This window comes from Triturus cristatus, chromosome 4_1, assembly GCF_964204655.1.
Source record: "Triturus cristatus chromosome 4_1, aTriCri1.1, whole genome shotgun sequence".
Taxonomy (NCBI): Eukaryota; Metazoa; Chordata; class Amphibia; order Caudata; family Salamandridae; genus Triturus; species Triturus cristatus.
In genome coordinates this window covers 77,652,709-77,671,514 of record NC_140585.1, presented here as the reverse complement: position 1 = coordinate 77,671,514, position 18,806 = coordinate 77,652,709, and the positions used below count along the sequence as shown (strand labels likewise).

The following is an 18,806-nucleotide window of genomic DNA, read 5'->3' as shown; positions in this document are numbered from 1 at the left end:
AAGGAGATGGGTCAGTAGTTCTTGAGGTCAGTTGGGTCAGCCAATGGTTTTTTGAGGAGGGGCTTCATTTCTGCGCATTTCCATTCCATGGGGCAGGTGCCGGAGGCCAGAGAGGACTTGATGGTGCGGGCTAGCTCGGGGGCGATGGCTGTGGAGGCTCTGTGGAAGATGTGCGGGGGGCACGGGTCCGTAGGGGCTCCTGAGTGAGTTTTCTTCATGGTGGTGGTGATAAGTTCGATGGATGCGGGGTTCCAGGTGGTGATGGTTGGCGAGTCGGTGGTGGTGGGTGGAGGGGTGAAGGCGATAGTTGGCTCGCTGAAGTTGTCGGAAAGGGTCATGATCTTCTGGTGGAAGTAGGCGCTGAGCTTGTTGCAGAGATCTGGGGAGGGTGTGATGTCAGTGGCTTCGCATGAGGGTTTGGTGAGCTGCTTGACGACGTTGAAAAGTTCCCTTGTGTTGGATGAGTTGGTGTTGATTTTTTCCCTGATGAAGGTTCTTTTGGTGTCCCTTATCAGCTGGTGGTAGTTCTTAATGGCGATCTTGTGGTCGGTGTGGGCTTCAGTGGTCTTCTGGTTCCTCCACCTTTTTTCGAGGTGTCTACAGGCGAGTCTGGCCTCTAGGAGATCGGTGGTGAACCAGGCAGCCTTAGGAGGGCGTTTAGTGGATGTCTACCAGAGAGGTGCTAGTTTGTCGGCGCAGTTGGTGATCCACCGGTGGAGTTCCTTGGCTGCGGCGTTAGTGTCGGTGGTGGCTGACTGGGGGTCGAGGAGGAGGGTGGCGGTAAGAATTTCTTCGGTGATCTTACTCCAGTTCCGTCGAGGCGGGCGCGGGGCTGGTTTGGGTGCGGTGCTGGATGTGAAAGTGAAGTGGATGCAGTGGTGGTCTGTCCAGGAGGGCCGGGTGGTGTGGGTGAACCGGATGTTTGACCCTTCCGCGTAAATGGGGTCCAGAGTGTGTCCTGCAATGTGGGTGGGTGTGCTTACCAGTTCATTTAGTCCCAGGTTGGCGAGATTCTCAAGGAATGCATTGGAGTCGGGGTCCTGGCGGTTCTCGAGGTGGAAATTTATGTCTCCAAGCAGGATGTAGTCTCTGGAGGTGATGACGTGGGATGCGGCAAGTTCTGTGATTGTGTTACTGGGCTGGGCGCGAGGTCCTGGTGGTCTGTAGATGAACGTGCCCCGTAGCGTTGTCCTGGGGTTGGTATGAATCTGGAAGTGGAGGTGTTCTATGTTGGGCAGAGTGCTGCTTGGGCTGGAGGTGGAGAGTTGGAGGGAGGTTTTGTGTGCGATGGCGAGGCCTCCCCCCGTGCGGTTTGGGCAGTCTTTTCTCTGGAGCTTGTAGCCGTCCGGTATAGCCGAGGCGATGTCTGGTTTGGAGGCGGCGTTAGTCCAGGTCTCAGTGAAAAAGGTGCCGTCTGGAGCGAGTGTGTCGAGCATATCCCATATCTCTAGGGCGTGCCGGTGAAGGGATCGTACGTTGAGTAGGATGCAGTTAATGGTGTCGGAGGGTCTGGTGGCAGGCGGTCTGTAGGCGTAGCGTCTATGGAGAAGGAGCTCCGGCAGTGAACGCACAAGAAGGCTCCTTGAGTGTGGTCGGGCGAGGCTTGTACGCAGTCCACGAGGTGCCTGGGCTTGAGTGCGAGGAGGCTTGCAGAGGTGTAGCGGTGGAGGCTTGGAGTGCCAGAGTTCCTGGCACTGGGCGCGGTCCAGGCGCGGCCGGTGCAGACGGTCTTGCCTTAGGCGCGCCCTTGGCGCACCAGCGGCACGAACGCGCAGAGGTCGCCATAATGAAGGGGAGGGGGGCGGGATCGTGGCGGAGGTGGGCTGGAGTCTGGTAGGGAGCGGGGCTAAGTGGAGAGGTCGTCGGAGCTTGAGGGCGCGAGGCGCGATGCGCTAAGGGTTAGAAGCAGAGACCGGTGGAAGTAAAACACAACACAGCAAAACACAAAAGTTACACACAGCGCTGGTCAGAGCGCGATGTCCCAAAATGAAGCAGAACCTGTGGCAGAGTCGGGCGCCAGGCTTGAACTCTGCTGCTGGGGCTGCTGTGGGCGGTGAGCGTCTGGCGGAGCTGCCGGGGAGAGTGCTGCCTAGACCAAGGTCAGGTCAACACACACGCTCCCCCGCAGCGGTTGCCATAATGAAGGGGAGGGGGGCGGGATCGAGGTGGGCGGGAGTCTGGTAGGGGGTGGGGCTAAGTGGAGAGGGCATCGGAGCTTGAGGGCGGGAGACGCGATGCGCTAAGGATTAGAAGCAGAGACCTGTGGAAGTAAAACACAACACAGCAAAACACAAACGTTACACACAGCGCTGGTCAGAGCGCGATATCCCAAAGTGAAGCAGAACCTGTGGCAGAGTCGGGCGCGAGGCTCGAACTCTGTTGCTGGGGCTGCTGTATGCGGCGAGCTTCTGGCGGAGCTGCCGGGGGAGAGGGCTTCCTAGACCGAGGTCAGGTCAACACACGCGCTCCCTCGCAGCGGTCGCCGTAATGAAGGGGAGGGGGCGGGATCGAGGCGGAGGCGGGCGGGAGTCTGGTAGGGGGGCGGGGCTCAGTGGAGAGGGCATCGGAGCTTGAGGGCGGGAGGCGCGATGCGCTAAGGATTAGAAGCAGAGACCTGTGGAAGTAAAACACAACACAGCAAAACAGAAAAATTACACACAGCGCTGGTCAGAGCGCGATGTCCCAAAATGAAGCAGAACCTGTGGCAGAGTCGGGCGCAAGGCTCGAACTCTGCTGCTGGGGCTGCTGTAGGCGGTGAGCCTCTGGCGGAGGTGCCGGGGAGAGTGCTGCCTAGACCGAGGTCAGGTCAACACACCTCCAACCTTCAAGAAATTCCCTGGTCCCCGAAACAGTACTAACAACATGCAAGTAACCGGTCTCAGCTGAGAGCAAGCTGCCTGTGGTAGAGTGCAGGCAAAGCAGAACTTTCTATCTTAATGGGACCTGTAGCCATTGTGGTTTGAGGGCATCCTCCCATGCGGGGAGCAAGGACGCATTAGAAATGGGTAGCAGCATACTGACAGCTTTGCTCACCCCCCCAGCTGAGTGCAGGAATTGACAATGGATGCTGAATGGCCACCCTACAATTTATCCTCGGGTTGTGGAGTGACTGTGGGGAACAAAACTATACTCCCATTAGTGTCTGAAGCATTGTCTTGGGACAAGCTTGAGCTAATGTGCGGATGAGAGGTCGGTAGGATTGCCGAACAAATAGCCGCCAGTTGACCTTCCTAGACTTATTGTGGGGAACGGGGTCCCTCTGTTGCCACTCCGGACTGTTGGCCCGGGCTGCCACCTCCACTGTGTTCGCCTCGCCTTTGGGGGTGCCAACCCGATCTGTTCCCACCTCCAGGAATCAGGAAAGTGGTATTCCAACCATTCCAAAGCCTGTTCTGGGCCTTCAAAGAAATTAGCCTTTTGGTGATGCATCACTTTAGGTTTGGCTGGGAAGTGAAGTGCATACATAATGCCCTCCACTCGTAGTTGCTTTTTAACCTCCTGAAAGTAGGCCGGTCTGCGCTGTACTGCGATGGTATAGTCCGGAAAGAAGGAGACTTTCACATTGTCCACTAGGATGGGCGCTCGTTACCTGACAGCCTGCATCAGCACATCTTGGTCTTTAAATTTAAGGATCTTGGCCACTATGGGTCTCAGAAGTGCTCCCGGGAAACGTTTTCTGATGGGGACCCTGTGGGACCGCTCAACCACAAACATGACAGATAGACACATGCTGGCCACAGCCATCCGGAGTCAAACCTCCGCAATTTGAGTGACACGTGGACCCTCCGTTCCTATGGGGAATCCAATGATTCGCACATTGTTCCTTCGGGCTCACCCCTCTGCATCCCCGGCCCAGTCCTAAAGAAGATCCACCCAATGTTGTAGCTCTACCACATGCATGGTGAGTACCCCATGGCTAGGGGAGATTGTCAAGAGTGCCAACTCGTTAACTTTGGCCCTATCAAACAGTGTATGATGGTCATCTTTCAATAGGCCTAAGTCTGTGGTCATAACTCCAGGCTGTTGATCAATGACAGTCCTAGATTCCCGCAATTGCTGCAGAATAAGATTTTGCTTATCAATCAGAGGTGCCACCTCAGATGAGGGTAGGTCAGCAGCCGGTGTCTTGGCTGGAGAAATCTCTGACGGAGTCGAGTGGGAGCACACAGGAGGTGCGAGTCTGTCATTTGTGAACTTAGTGCGTCCCATGTTAAAAACAACCAAGGGCTGCGCCTGTGAGTGGGTTAGATGTAGAGCCCCAGTGGCACCAGCCCTATATCACCAAATCTGAGAGGTAAGTATAGTCCTCACCCCTCCAGGAGTGTCCCCAGCTCTGTGTCAGCCAGGTGCAGTGGCCACCAGCACCCAAGCGTGCAGCTGTTTATAGAGGCCTAAGGAGAGGGGGCAAGGTGACACCAAGAAGCTCATAGGCCCTCAACACCAGCCAGGATAGAGGCACAGGCTCAACACTCCATCTCTAGGTGCTTAGGCCATCCAATATTGGGCCTTTCAGCTTGTGCACGGCCCGCAGTTGTCTGTGCCATCCACGTGTGCCCGCCGACTGCTGGCCCCCACCACAGTAGAAGGCACAGGAGCAGTGCGATGGCCCTAATTTCACAGAAACACATATCCTCATTGGCGTGAAGCATGGTTTGACTTTAACAAGGGATATCAGGCCTACCCTCAATTTGACAAGACCGCGAAGAAGATCTTGTTGGTTATGATATCCAAATGGTTAATGAAGAGGGAGTACTGGACCTAAAGTTAGTGTGATTGGTATGTCTCAGTATCTCCATTACAGATTCCTCTGTGGTCAGGGGGACAGGGGGCTTCTATGATAAGGGACGCACGCGTTGACAACACTGTGAAGAATGATGCCATAGCTTATCGTACTATGCTCCCTTGTGCAAGATCACACTTTGCTAATTTCAGATCTTGAGTTTGACTCAATGTTTTCAAATTTTTGGTGATGTTTGCTGAATGTAAATATTTGAATCAGCAAAGAACCTGCATAGAAACTGTTTAAGAACTGCACTGTCACCCTTATGGTGGATATTCAAGTCTGAACGTCCCGCTTTATTAATAAAATCAATCTTTTCTACAGTGTGTTCTAATTTTTGTTGTAGATAAGTGTGTATTTATATTTCCTACTCTTTGAGCACAGAAAACACCAGTGGACTTGTTGGTGCTATAAACATTGTGTTGCAGTTGCATTTATGTCGTGGTCAATAGTCCTGACGAGGTGTGGAAGCCATTTACTCCATGAACCACGCTAATGCTGACGACACCCATCTGATTCCAAGACTTGACCAAAAAGCCCTTCTCTCTAGGGGAGCATGACTTGGTGTTTCTTGGCAGTGCTCATGGACGGCAAAGTAATTTCTACAGCTCCATGAGTCCTGCTCTTGAGTCAAGTTATAACTCCGAATTAAGCATAGGGTTATTTTGAAAACATTTTGCTTAATGTTTCAGATGTTGTTCTGAGCTGAAACAATCTCCCTTCGGACATTGATTTCAGCCTTACCTAACCCTCAATTGCTGTAAGTGGTACCTAGGGTTACAAAGGCGGGAATGGGAGGCAGAGCTCTTGCCCACTTTAGACCTTTACTTTGCAATAAATTGCCAATTGAAATTAAAGCAATCAGCTCATTGCCCAGAGGACCCTTAAAACTCAATTATTTTTAGAGGCAAGGTCGTTTTTTGTATGTAATTCTGTCCAGCTTCTATTGGATTTTATGGCCAAAATGTGTTTTGGGGTGAATTTCTTATCTCTGTAAATGTTTCTCTTTTCCCTTCTACTTGATTCAAATTGTGGCATACTAAGATTTTAACAAAAGCAGCACTGCAAGGATGCCAGAATAAAAATAAGTTAGCTATAGTGAAACCTATTTTCATCATAGCAAGAGCTTTCATGTCAAAGAAACATTTCTGATAAATTGCTTTATACAGAAACAATGAATAAAAAAAATCAGTGGAGATAAAATCAAGCCGTAAGGCACCCCGCAGGGACTTAGGGGCCGATTCACAGAACTAACTTAAGACAAAATCCTAAATTTACTACTTTTGGTATTCACAGAAGTTAGGATTTTGTCTTAAGTTTGTCTTAAGACAGACTTAAGACAGACTTAAGACAAACTTAAGACAAACTTAAGACAGACTTAAGACAGACTTAAGACAAACTTAAGACAAACTTAAGACAGACTTAAGACAGACTTAAGACAGACTTAAGACAAAATTCTAACTTAAGTCTGTCGTAAGTCTGTCTTAAGTCTGTCTTAAGTTTGTCTTAAGTCTGTCTTAAGTCTGTCTTAAGTCTGTCTTAAGTTTGTCTTAAGACAAACTTAAGACAAAATCCTAACTTCTGTGAATACCAAAAGTAGTAAGTTTAGGATTTTGTCTTAAGTTAGTTCTGTGAATCGGGCCCAGAATCTTTTCAAGGGCTGGAAAGAGACCTGAGCATCTCTGAGATAAAAAGTTGGGAAACAAGAGAAAAACTTGTCTATTAATGGCAAGTTCAGAGAGCTGGATCAAAATTACATTGTGATTGACCGTATCAAAAGCTGCTGTGAAATCCAGTAGGCAGTAGCAGCCAGTATTAGGGCAGAGTGGCGGGTGAGCGTGGGAGGGCAGGGAAACAGACTACGACAATACAAAAACAAAAAACAAAACTTCCCTGCTTTGCTGCCCTCCATATCACCGCTTTTCTGCTGCTCACTGCAGCACAGGCTCCCAGTCTCCCCAGCGGCCAATCCTGACTCTGCTCTTACACATTAGAGCAGCATCAGGATTGGCCTGAGCGCCCGCAATTTGTGCTCCCAGGGAGACTGGGAGCGTGTGCTTTGCTGTCTACAACCTGGCAAAGCAGCTAGGTTGGAGACAGCTCAGTGCGCATGTCAGTTTGGTTGTCCTGAGACGGCTGGCCAAACCGACATGCTCACTGATAGCAGTGCTCCTACCACTCCTCCTGGTGACTTCCCCCATGATGGCCCCCACCCCCCAAGACTCGCCCCGGCCCAGAACTTGAAAAATAAAATGACAATAAACCTGTTTTATTTCTCAAGTTTTGGAGGCTGCTGGCGGGTTAGGCGACGCCCCTCTGCCATATCAGAGGAGCCGTCGCTGCCAGTAGGGAATATAGGCATTGGCAGCAAGTCATAAACCACCCAGAACTGAGACAGTGATGATGTACTGCACGCCTGCACAAACTACCATCTGGGAGCAGTGCAGGAGTCCATGGATGGTCACAAAGCTCAAACGTTGGTGGCAGACCACTCTCGTCAATAGCTTACTGGGCAAAGGCAGTTGGGAAGTCACATCTCTGTGTTTGCTGCAAACAACACATTATCTCTTGTTCGTCCCTATGTTTGCGAAGTAAGGAAAGGCACCATCACCCTAAACCGACACCCCAAAAATGTCACTTTCTCAGGTCTGGCCTTTGAGGCAGCTTCAGGTATGTTGCCATACTATTGTTTTTCCTACAAATTTCTTACATAATACATCGAGAGGCATTCAGCCAGCAAGTTGCATCTGTTGACCAGTTAAATTGACACTTTCACCTACCACAGCAGACATCACGGGGCCACGTGTCAGCCATTTTACCCATTAGATCCCTTCACTTTGAGGGCTTGCACAACGCCGGTGCACATTGGTGACATCCACACAAAATTGTTTCTTTCTCTCCAGTTCAATAGCTAGTTCTAAGGGTGCTTTTGATTTTTATTTGTTATATTCAATTTAAATATCAGTTTTTTTCTGTTCTTCATTTAAAAAATTCATATTATAAATCCTTGCCTTACTTGACTAGTAGCTACCTAGGCAGTGTGCCTTTGATGCAATCAGCCAATCTGATCGTAAGACACATCGTAATGCAAAGCAAGGCTGCATCATGTTCGTCCTACAGCATTAAACGATAAAGGATGTTCATGTGAAAGAAACGCCCTACTAGAATCAGAAGGGACAATGATACATCCATAATTACACGTCACCTCAAAACCAAAGTGGAAAATTAATATAAATGATTATAAATATAACTACGGTACCATGTGGCAAAATTGGATGTGAATTACTCCACCACGAAGAGATGACAGAAACCACTCAACAGCCCAGAATGTAAAAAGGATCTGAGACCATGTTAGAAATGGGGGTCTCTGGTTGGCAGTGAATGGCCACTGCCCAAGCAGGGACCCTTCTTTCTAAGTCAGAGTGAAGGGCTGCACCCCTTTGACAACTCCTGCTCCACCCTGTGGTAACGTAGCACGAGCAGTTAGGCTAATCTCAGAGGCAGTGTGTTAAGCGTCTATGACCATACACAGTAATACAGTGAGGAACACTACAAAGGGACACAACACAGGTAGTTATCAAAAATAGCTATCTTTATATATAGGCTTATCACAAGACCAAATAACAAGAAAGCCACAATACTGTACACAAATAATACTCTCTTGATGCTGCAAAAATAGTTCAAATGGGGAATGCAAAGTTCAGTCAGGGCAGTGGTCTCTGCGACCCTTTTACTCATAGTACCTGAATGTTGGTGTCAATAATCCACAAAATGCCGCTACAGCGTTACAGCAATGTTTTTCCTCACGCCCTTGTCACGGCGGCTCGCAAACGGACCTTAGCGATGGTTTCGAGGCCCGCAAACCTGCGGGGTGATGATCAGGTCTGCAGCAGCAGCGCAATGTTTTTCCTCACGCTCTTGGTCGCGGCAGCTCGCAAACGGACCTTAGAGATGGTTTTGAGGCCTGCAAATATGCGGTGCGATGATTTGGTCAGTGAGCACTCAGCGGCAGCAGTGCGATGGATTTCTTGACGATCCTCGGCTGCGGCGGCTCGCTAACAGGCTTTAGCGACAAAATTAAGTCTAATGGGCCTGAGACTTCAGTCAGGAAGCTAGTTCTCTCTCTAGCCCTTGGGTGATTGCAGGTTCAAGATTAAAAAGTTCTCTTACAGCTCCTTTTCCCTCTTCTTTCCAGTCCAATGACAACTACTGCAGGCCAATCCAGGGAACAGCACACGACACAAGGACAGTCCTCTCCTACAGTTTCCTTCAGTTCCCCGGACAGAGGTTGGTCTTGAGATACTGGGGCAATACAAATTGTAGGGGTTTCAGCACAGATATTTATACCCCAAATGTCTTTGTTCTCAGAAGCTACAACTCACTGAACCCAGCCTGAACCAGTTCTGCCCAGCCCTGGAGCACTTTGTTTACCAGGCTGCATCCTTTCTCTCAGAGAGAGGGGGTCTGCCATCAGACGCACAGTGGGAGTTGGATCCAGCATTCACCTTGCCAGGCACAGCCCTATTCAGGTCCAGGAGCTACCCCTCCCCATACTGCAGATCTCTCTATTCAACCCAGGTCTGACTCAGCCTGCCCTGTCCCTCCAAAACCAGACAGCAAATACACATAAACGCAGAGCACACTGGAAGGCTTAGGCAAGAAAATACCTACTTTCTAAAAGTGGTATTTTCAAACACAGAATATAAAAATAAACTTTACTAAAAGATGTATTTTAATATTCTGAGCTCAGGTATACTAAATTCGTTTTTCTACCATGTTCTATGGGTCAGTTAGGACTATAGAATGTAATAGCCAAACCTCCCATTCTGGCCTATGGAGAACAGGTAGCCTTACAGTAGTGAAAAACGAAATTGGGTGCAATTCACTACCAGGACATGCTACACACATCAGAGCATGTCCTACCTTACACATATAATGTACCCTACTATAGGGGTGGCTTACATGGTGCCAAGGGAAGGTTCAGGGGCTGGGAAGTGGGTGAACTTCACAGCCAAGATGACAGTTCTAGACTGCACACACAGACACTGCAGTGGCAGGTCTGAGACACACTTTGTAAGCTGCTTCTGTGGGTGACCCAAACAAGGGCGGCAGGCCCACCAGCAGCACTTGGTTTACCAGCCCTGGGCACACACAGGCCACATTACTAGGGACTAACAGGTAGACCAAATAAGCCAATCAGGGATACATCAATTCATATGTCATCTTTACACAGGGAGCAACCGTGCTGCGGCACTGAATGGCAGTGGCGCAGCGCCCAGAGCATCTATCACCAGAAAAAATAGAGGAGGCACAGCGAAAAAATGGAAGGGAGACTCACGCCAATGGTGCCAGGTCTAACAGACCACTTCAAGACAACCATGATTTTAACTAATCATTTACTCAAAAGTGATCTGAAAACAACAGTGGTCGCATTAGTAAAGACCTGAACTAATGTATACCAGATGTGTGCGATAGCCAATTCAAGAGCACCTTGATATGTTGCGAATCAGGGTAGATTCGAACCCTGTGATGATGGGGCTGGCATGTGACGCAGAGCACAGCGGAGCTGCAGGGGAGACTGCGATCCTGGGACCGAAGTCGGAGGTCTCACTCGCGCTCCCCCGCAGCAGCCGCCATTATGTAGGGGAGAAGGGAGGGACGTGAAACAGGGAGGCGGGAGCAGGGCAGTCAGCGGGAGGGGTCACGGGTGAAAGCGGCAGCAGGAATGGGGGAAACGGCGGGAAAACGAGTGGACTAGGGGAGAACAAGCATTGGCATAGCCAATAGGTCTCGCTTTTGGGACCTTATAAGTATTTAGTTATGCAACTGTTGCATGGCTAAACACTTATAAGGTCCCAAAAGCGAGACCTATTGGCTATGCCAATGCTTGTTTTTTAGGGTACCGTATCACATCCTGAAAAATGTTAGGAATTCAAACCGAAATCCTGTAATATTCGAGGGCATCTTTAAGCCAGAATTTTTTTCTAAAATGTCATCGTATTTTAGGACTTTACTCACGATAATCAATTTATTATAGAAAATATAGAAGTAGTCCTGAATTCGGCAGGCATTGTTTATGAGATTCCGAACTATGAGGCAAGTTTGTAAGCTGCGTTCTCACACAGCTGCTGAACGTTTGAATTGCAAACTAGGGTTGCACAGAGGTATTTGTGGGAAATGTATTCACATATTAAGACACAAGAGGAATCTTAAGGTAATTAGTTAAGTGTATTTGCTTTATGTTTGAAAATGTCTAGTTGTAAATCAAATTGATATTTTGTGGGCACTGCCTATTGGAGTTTTCACCCTTTAATACTACTGATTTTTTAAAAGGTTTGCTTTGCTCGGGTAATTTTGCATAGTGATCAAAATAAAGGGTTCTGAGTGGGGAGGTACATTATTTCTGAACTAGTCTGTGGTGGTTTGTAAACTGATTTGGTTATATGACGGAATAATGGGTTCTTAGTGTGAGGATTATTTTTGGGAAACTATTACTTTGTCTAAATAGAGTAGACATATCACTAGAAGATTCCTTGTGTAGCTAAATTCGTAAACCATGCTATGTAATGGTGCCTAGTGAATTATTTGTTGCTGTAGTTGAAGAAAATTCCAATTCGCTCTTACTAAGTTTTGGGACCCTTGTTAACCAGATCAACTATTCCATCTTGTGTGCGCTAACTTGACAAAACAAGCATGTGTGTAAGAAGGAACTGTCCAGCAAGAAACACAGAGTTGGGACAAACTGTATTACCCACATAGTGTCCACCGTCGTTCTTTGTATGTGTCGGAGCGTCTAGTTTACCCGGAGACTTGAGTTTAGCTCACCAGCCTCTTAAGAAACGACCCTAAAAATAAATGGGGTATTTTCAAAGTTCATGCAATAGTTATTGCACTAGATCATTTACGCCTTGTGACGGGAACTCTGTTGCACCGTGGAGAATCGATTGCCCTCTATACAATTCTTACTGATTCTTATCACATCTGCAAACAACTCGTCATTAGGCCTGGAAGTGATCAAGGAAGGGCTCACATGGCACAGCGGAAATTAATTGACTTGCTTTCTCCCCTTACTTTGAGGACTGAGCTGGCTGCACAGAGTGGGGGAGGGTCTTTGTTCCCGTCGGCTGCTGAGATGTAATCGACCATGTCTCTGTGTGCCTTCAGACAGTTATTTTTTTTTCCTTTTCTTTACAAGCACAATAAAAGAAACCATGTGGCTTGCCTTTAAAATCCACATCGTGAACGACGTGCTACAGGATCACTATGGAGGTTCATTAGGTTAAATTGAAAAGTAAAAATAGAAAATCCCTATCTCATTTGGAGTTGCAAGGTCGTTATTCTGTTTTTTCCACATTGTTGGCACAGTGACCATGGAAGATAATCTCTATCACTGGAATATATCTGCCAAAAGAACCCGTATCTAATGCAGTAAAAAAAACAAGACAAGCCCGGCAGAGCGTGGCGCGCGCACTTGGCGGGGGCGGGGGAGCGCATTCCAGGCGGGGGAGCGGACCCTTTGAAGTGCGATGCCAAACGGATTGCATGGCGGCACGATGCGTGTGATTGTGCGCGTGCTCGCCATGCAATCCGCTTTTCGGAGCACTTTTGGGAGCCCCTTACAATAGTCTCGCTTTGTGACCGCTTACACGATAGCAAGGCGAGACCTAAAAAAACGGGTTCACCAGTGAGGCATAATATCACAGATTAACAGAAGTCAGGCACAAAACGTAAGGAGAACAGTGAGGCACAATACCAAGTTTAAACAGCAGTCAGGCGCAAAGTAGAAGAATTAAGGGCACAGAGCGGAAAAAACCAAGTTTAACAGCAGTCAGGCACAATGTAGTAAAATTAAGGTACATAGCGGAAAAACAAGACCAGAATCAGGGTAGATTCGAACCCTGCAATGGTGGGGCATGCAGGCAACGCAGAGCACAGCGGAGCTGCAGGGGAGAGTGCGATCCTGGAGGTCTCACTCTGTAATTAGTTCAATGGAAGCTCTGACCCTGTTTACCAGGCAGTTCGCTCCCCTCACTGCCACGCAGCCCCCTGTGTGACCACTGACCGCTGCTGCATTGTGTCTGCCTGCGTTAGAGTGACTGTGCCCTCCTTCTCTTCTGTACCCACGAGTGAGTGATTCTCCCCCACTGTACCTGTGTATTTTGCTGCCTTGATTGTCCCCCTCTCCTTTGGTGCCCAGATTGTGTCCCTTTTTTCTTCTGTCTTTCCCCGCGTCTCCCCCTCGCCGCCCGTTTCCCGCCGCCGCGTCCCGTAGCTCCGCCCCCCTCGCACCCTATTGGCCGCCGCGTCCCATAGCTCCACCCCCCTCGCACCCTATTGGCCGCCCCGCTCCCACCTCCCAGCTGCTCCTCCCTCCCTCTCCCACTCATATGGAGCCCGCGCAGCGGTAGAGAGAGCGACCTCTGACCCTGTTTACCAGGCAGGTCGCTCCCCTCACCGCCACGCAGCCCCCTGTGTGACCACTGACCGCTGCTACATTGTGTCTGCCTGCGTTAGAGTGACTGTGCCCTCCTTCTCTTCTGTACCCACGAGTGAGTGATTCTCCCCCACTGTACCTGTGTATTTTGCTGCCTTGATTGTCCCCCTCTCCTTTGGTGCCCAGATTGTGTCCCTTTTTTCTTCTGTCTTTCCCCGCGTCTCCCCCTCGCCGCCCGTTTCCCGCCGCCGCGTCCCATAGCTCCGCCCCCTCGCACCCTATTGGCCGCCACGTCCCATAGCTCCGCCCCCCTCGCACCCTATTGGCCGCCCCGCTCCCACCTCCCAGGTGCTCCTCCCTCCCTCTCCCACTCATATGGAGGCCGCGCAGCGGTAGAGAGAGCGACCTCTGACCCTGTTTACCAGGCAGGTCGCTCCCCTCACCGCCACGCAGCCCCCTGTGTGACCACTGACCGCTGCTGCATTGTGTCTGCCTGCGTTAGAGTGACTGTGCCCTCCTTCTCTTCTGTACCCACGAGTGAGTGATTCTCCCCCACTGTACCTGTGTATTTTGCTGCCTTGATTGTCCCCCTCTCCTTTGGTGCCCAGATTGTGTCCCTTTTTTCTTCTGTCTTTCCCCGTGTCTCCCCCTCGCCGCCCATTTCCTGCCGCCGCGTCCCGTAGCTCTGCCACCCTCGCACCCTATTGGCCGCCGCGTCCCATAGCTCCGCCCCCTTGCACCCTATTGGCCGCCCCGCTCCCACCTCCCAGCTGCTCCTCCTTCCCTCTCCCACTTATATGGAGGGCGCGCAGCGGCCGCGCAGCGGCCGCACGTAGCGGGCGCACCGCTGGCGCACCGAAGGCGCGCCTAAGGCAAGCCCGTCTGCGCTCGTCCGCGCCTGGCCCGCGCCCAGCGCCAGACCCCCTGGCCCCCGCAGATGCCAGCCCACCCGCAAGACCTACAACACCGCCACTCTCATCGCACTCAACACCGGCCGGAGCCCCGGCTGCTGCAGAGCCACCCCAAGACGCACCCACGGACCCTTCACCTGCCAATCCTGCAAGTTCTCCTGCATCCGGACCCGTACCGCACCCGTCAAGCCAAGCACCAACAGCAACCACCTGAAGCACCTGAAGTGCATCCTGCTCAACACCCGCTCCGTCCACAGGCACGCAGTGGAACTCTGGAACCTGCTCGACGCCACATGCCCAGACGTCGCCTTCCTCACGGAAACCTGGATGAACGCCTCCTCAGCACCCGACATCGCCATCGCCATCCCGGAAGGATACAAGATCACCCAGAGGGACCGCGTCAACCAGAATGGAGGAGGCATCGCCATCGTCCACAAGAACACCATCCGCATCACGACCAACTCCGAAGACACCCTCACAGCCGCCAAACACCTGCACTTCCAGATCCACACTGACCCCAAGACCACCCTCAGAGGCACCCTCATCTACAGACCCCCGGGACCTCGCACACAATTCAGCGAAGACATCGCCGACTACATCAGCCCGCACGCCCTCCCCTCCGCTGACTACATCCTCCTCGGGGACCTCAACTTCCACCTGGAGAACAACAACAACCGCAGCACCACCACCCTGCTGGACAACCTCACCAACCTCGGACTCAAGCAACTGGTGACCACCCCCACCCACTACGCTGGCCACACGCTCGACCCTGTCTTCTCCTCCAGCAAGGACATCACCTTCAGCCACGCCACCGGACTCCACTGGACAGACCACAGCTGCTTCCACTTCAGCTTCAGAAGGACCATGACTCACCACCACCCGCAACTGGTCCCCCGCAGAAGCTGGAACAAGATCACTGCCGACCAGCTCACCACATCCCTGAGCCAGAACCCCCCCACCAGATCAGCGAACCCCAACCTAGCCGCCAACAACCTCACGAAATGGATCAGCAACTGCGCAGATGACCTCGCTCCACTGAAGACCCCCCCCCGCCAGACCCGGCACCAAGAAAGCATCTTGGTTTACCGACGTACTCAAGAGCTCCAAGAAGAACTGCCGGGCCCTCGAGAAAGCCTGGCGCAGAGACCCAACTACAGACAACATGACCACCCTCAAGCTCGCCACTCGAAGACATCACCAGCTGATCCACGCCACCAAGAAATCCGCATTCAAGGAACGACTGGACAACAACGCCCGCAACAGCAAGGAACTCTTCAATATCGTCAAAGAGCTCTCGAACCCCAGCGCCGGAAACAACGACATCACGCCCTCGCAAGACCTCTGCAACTCGCTCGCCTCGTTCTTCCACAGCAAGATCGCAGACATACACAACAGTTTCAGCACACAGCCAACGCACCCTACGACCGGAACAACGCCCCCCACCACCACCCTCCGCGTCTGGACCCCAGTCAACACCGAAGACACCATCCGCACGATGAACTCCATCCACTCAGGATCTCCAACCGACCCCTGCCCTCACCACATCTTCAACAAGGCCGACTCCGTCATCGCACCCCACCTGCGGGACATCATCAACGCCTCCTTCGACACCGCCACCTTCCCAGAGAGCTGGAAGCACGCCGAACTCAGCGCCCTACTGAAGAAACCATCAGCGGACCCCACCGACCTCAAAAACTACCACCCCATCTCGCTCCTTCCTTTTCCGGCCAAAGTCATCGAGAAAACCGTCAACAGACAACTGGCCGCCTTCCTCGAGACGAACGGATCCCTCGACCACTCGCAGTCCGGCTTCCGGGCCAACCACAGCACCGAGACCGCCCTCATCGCAGCCACCGACGACATCCGAGCTTTGCTCGACAACGGGGAAACAACGGCCCTCATCCTCCTGGACCTCTCCGTGGCGTTCGACACGGTCTGCCACCGCACCCTAGTGCAACGCCTCAACAACATCGGTATCCAGGAGAAGGCACTGGAATGGATCATCTCCTTCCTCGCCGGAAGAATACAGAGAGTCCGCCTACCCCCGTTCAGATCCGAGGCCACTGAAGTCATCTGCGGCATACCACAAGGATCATCACTCAGCCCCACCCTCTTCAATGTCTACATGAGCCCCCTCGCAGCCATCGCACGCCAACACAACCTCAACATCATCTCCTACGCCAACGACACCCAGCTGATCCTCTCCCTCACCAACGACCCCGCCACCGCCAGAACCAACCTACACGAAGGGATGAAAGACGTAGCCGAGTGGATGATGAACAGCCGCCTGAAACTGAACTCAGATAAGACGGAAGTCCTCATCCTGGGATCATCACCCTCCGCCTGGGACAACTCCTGGTGGCCCCCTGCCCTTGGCAGCGCACCCAAACCAACAGACCACGCACGCAACCTGGGCTTCGTCCTGGACTCCTCCCTCTCCATGACCAGACAAGACAACGCCATCTCCGCATCATGCTTCAACATCCTACGCATGCTACATAAGATCTTCCGGTGGATCCCCACCGAAACCAGGAAGACGGTTACCCAGGCCCTCGTCACCAGCCGACTGGACTACGGCAACTCCCTCTACGCCGGAACCACAGCCAAACTCCAGAAACGACTCCAGCGCATCCAGAACGCCTCACCCTGGACATTCCCCGACACAGCCACATCTCCGTACACCTGAGAAATCTGCACTGGCTCCCCGTCAGCAAGAGAATCACGTTCCGACTCCTCACCCACGCACACAAAGCTCTCCACAACCAAGGCCCAAGATACCTCAACGACCGCGTGACCTTCTACACTCCCACCCGCCAGCTTCGATCAACCAGCCACGCCCTCGCCGCCGTCCCCCGCATCCGAAGAGCCACAACAGGAGGAAGATCCTTCTCCTACCTGGCTGCCAAGACGTGGAACTCCCTCCCCATCCACCTCCGCCTGACCCATGACCACCTCTCCTTCAGGAAGCAACTCAAGACCTGGCTGTTCGAGCAGTAGCGGACCCCCCTCCCCCAAGCGCCTTGAGACCCTCCGGATGAGTAGCGCGCTATACAAATGCTTGATTGATTGATTGATTAATTGAAGCAAAGCTATAACCACCCAAATGCATTAGGCTATCAAATAAAAGTCCAGCACTGGAAAAAGTGTCTGTAATGACCTAGTGGGAGGTGTCCACCATGGCTGAGGGGCCTGATCCAAGGTTAGGCACAAGAACAGAAAGTGTCCTGGTGGTACAGATGCTCTTTAAAAGCCCAACAGAGTATGAGGCAAGGTAAGGAGTCAGGAAAAAGTGACTTTTTGGACTACATTTTGGAGTGCCAACTTGGGAAACCTTAGCCCATCCTCGCTATGTAAGGAAGGCAACAAGGTGGTAATTACAGTAACACAAAATTCTCTAATTTGTGATTACATTTTGTGTGCTCATTCAAGATATGTTAAAATGTGGGTGTTTTGGAAAAAAATCATATACATAGCCTTATAAAACAACATGACCGTCAAGGCTTGACTTCTGGGGCTCTGATGTACTGGGTGGTTCCAACCATGTGCAAATTATGCTTTACAGACCCTGGTTTCAAGGAGCATGATTTACCATATTGTATGGCCCAAGTTATCGGTACACTGCAAAGACTGAGGTTATTGACGCATACATTTACCTGTTCTTGGTTCCTTCGTCCTGTCCATAGTGAGTGGGAGGCTGGCTAGCCTCAGACTGGCCTGTAATTGGCTGAACCAACGCTCTGTCCATGGGGAATCTTTAATATCCTTTGGAGTCTTGATGTTATCCAGGAAAGTCTCTTTTTCACATGGAGACTTCATCGAATTGTAGGACCTGAGGCCAAGGCTCTCTGTATCACATTGATCCATGTCCTTAGATAGCAAAGGCGACTGATGGGGAATCTGATCCTGAGGCATCTGTGGGAAAGAAAGTGAAGTTTCAGACTTCCAAATCTTACCTGCTCTCATTGCAGAAGGCATGTACCAAGACTCGTGGCCTGGTTGTGACCACTAAAGCCTTTGTGTAATGTGGCCACGACTGCGACATGTAAATACAAATAATGCAATACATTTTAAAATGAGGGTACGGAGAGTCAGACTGGGCCACTTTTGAGAATTTAGTAGCACAATGTTCATTTCCCTAGTTTATAAAATACACCTTTTTATCATTCCTGCCATCCCTTTATAAATGGCCAGTGTGTGCAAGTCCTTCCTTGGGAAGCAGTGTTCTAGGAAACTCCTGTGTAACTGCATTATACAGAGTCTGGCAGACTTCCCTAAACCAAGCGCAATTTCCACTTGAAGGATGGGCAAAGCATCTCACTCTGTATGGTAAGTGGGTGTATGTGTATGTGGGGGAAGAGTGGTTTGGAGCAGGCAGTTCATTGAGAGTTAGTTTGAGTAACTACAGAGCTGGCACTATCTTGGGCACTTGTAATGTTGGTTTGTGCCTAGCGAGCTGTGGTTTTGACCATGAGTTGCACTCACAAGGACGCCTCAGTGGCTGCCTACCTCCATGTCCGCCATTTCGCTTTTTCTTTTCTTATCTGTAGTGCTTGTGTGATCACATGCTTTGGGACCTGCCGGCAGGTGGTCCCTATCCTTCTTCTGTCATCCCATAACTGGTTGTTGACAGAGCGTTGTACTGATATTAAGTTTGGAACAGGGGTCCCCCATTCTTCTAACA

The 18,806-nt window shown here is 51.1% G+C and overlaps 1 protein-coding gene across 1 annotated transcript in view; it reads right to left on the bottom strand.

The window, feature by feature from the left end:
* Positions 1-18,806, bottom strand: part of LOC146839571 (carnosine synthase 1-like) — a 464,396-nt gene that overhangs the window by 336,224 nt on the left and 109,366 nt on the right. The window contains exon 3 of the mRNA XM_085650354.1: positions 17,779-18,037. Within this exon, the coding sequence (XP_085506480.1) occupies positions 17,779-18,037 (259 nt within the window). The remainder of the gene's footprint in view (positions 1-17,778; positions 18,038-18,806) is intronic.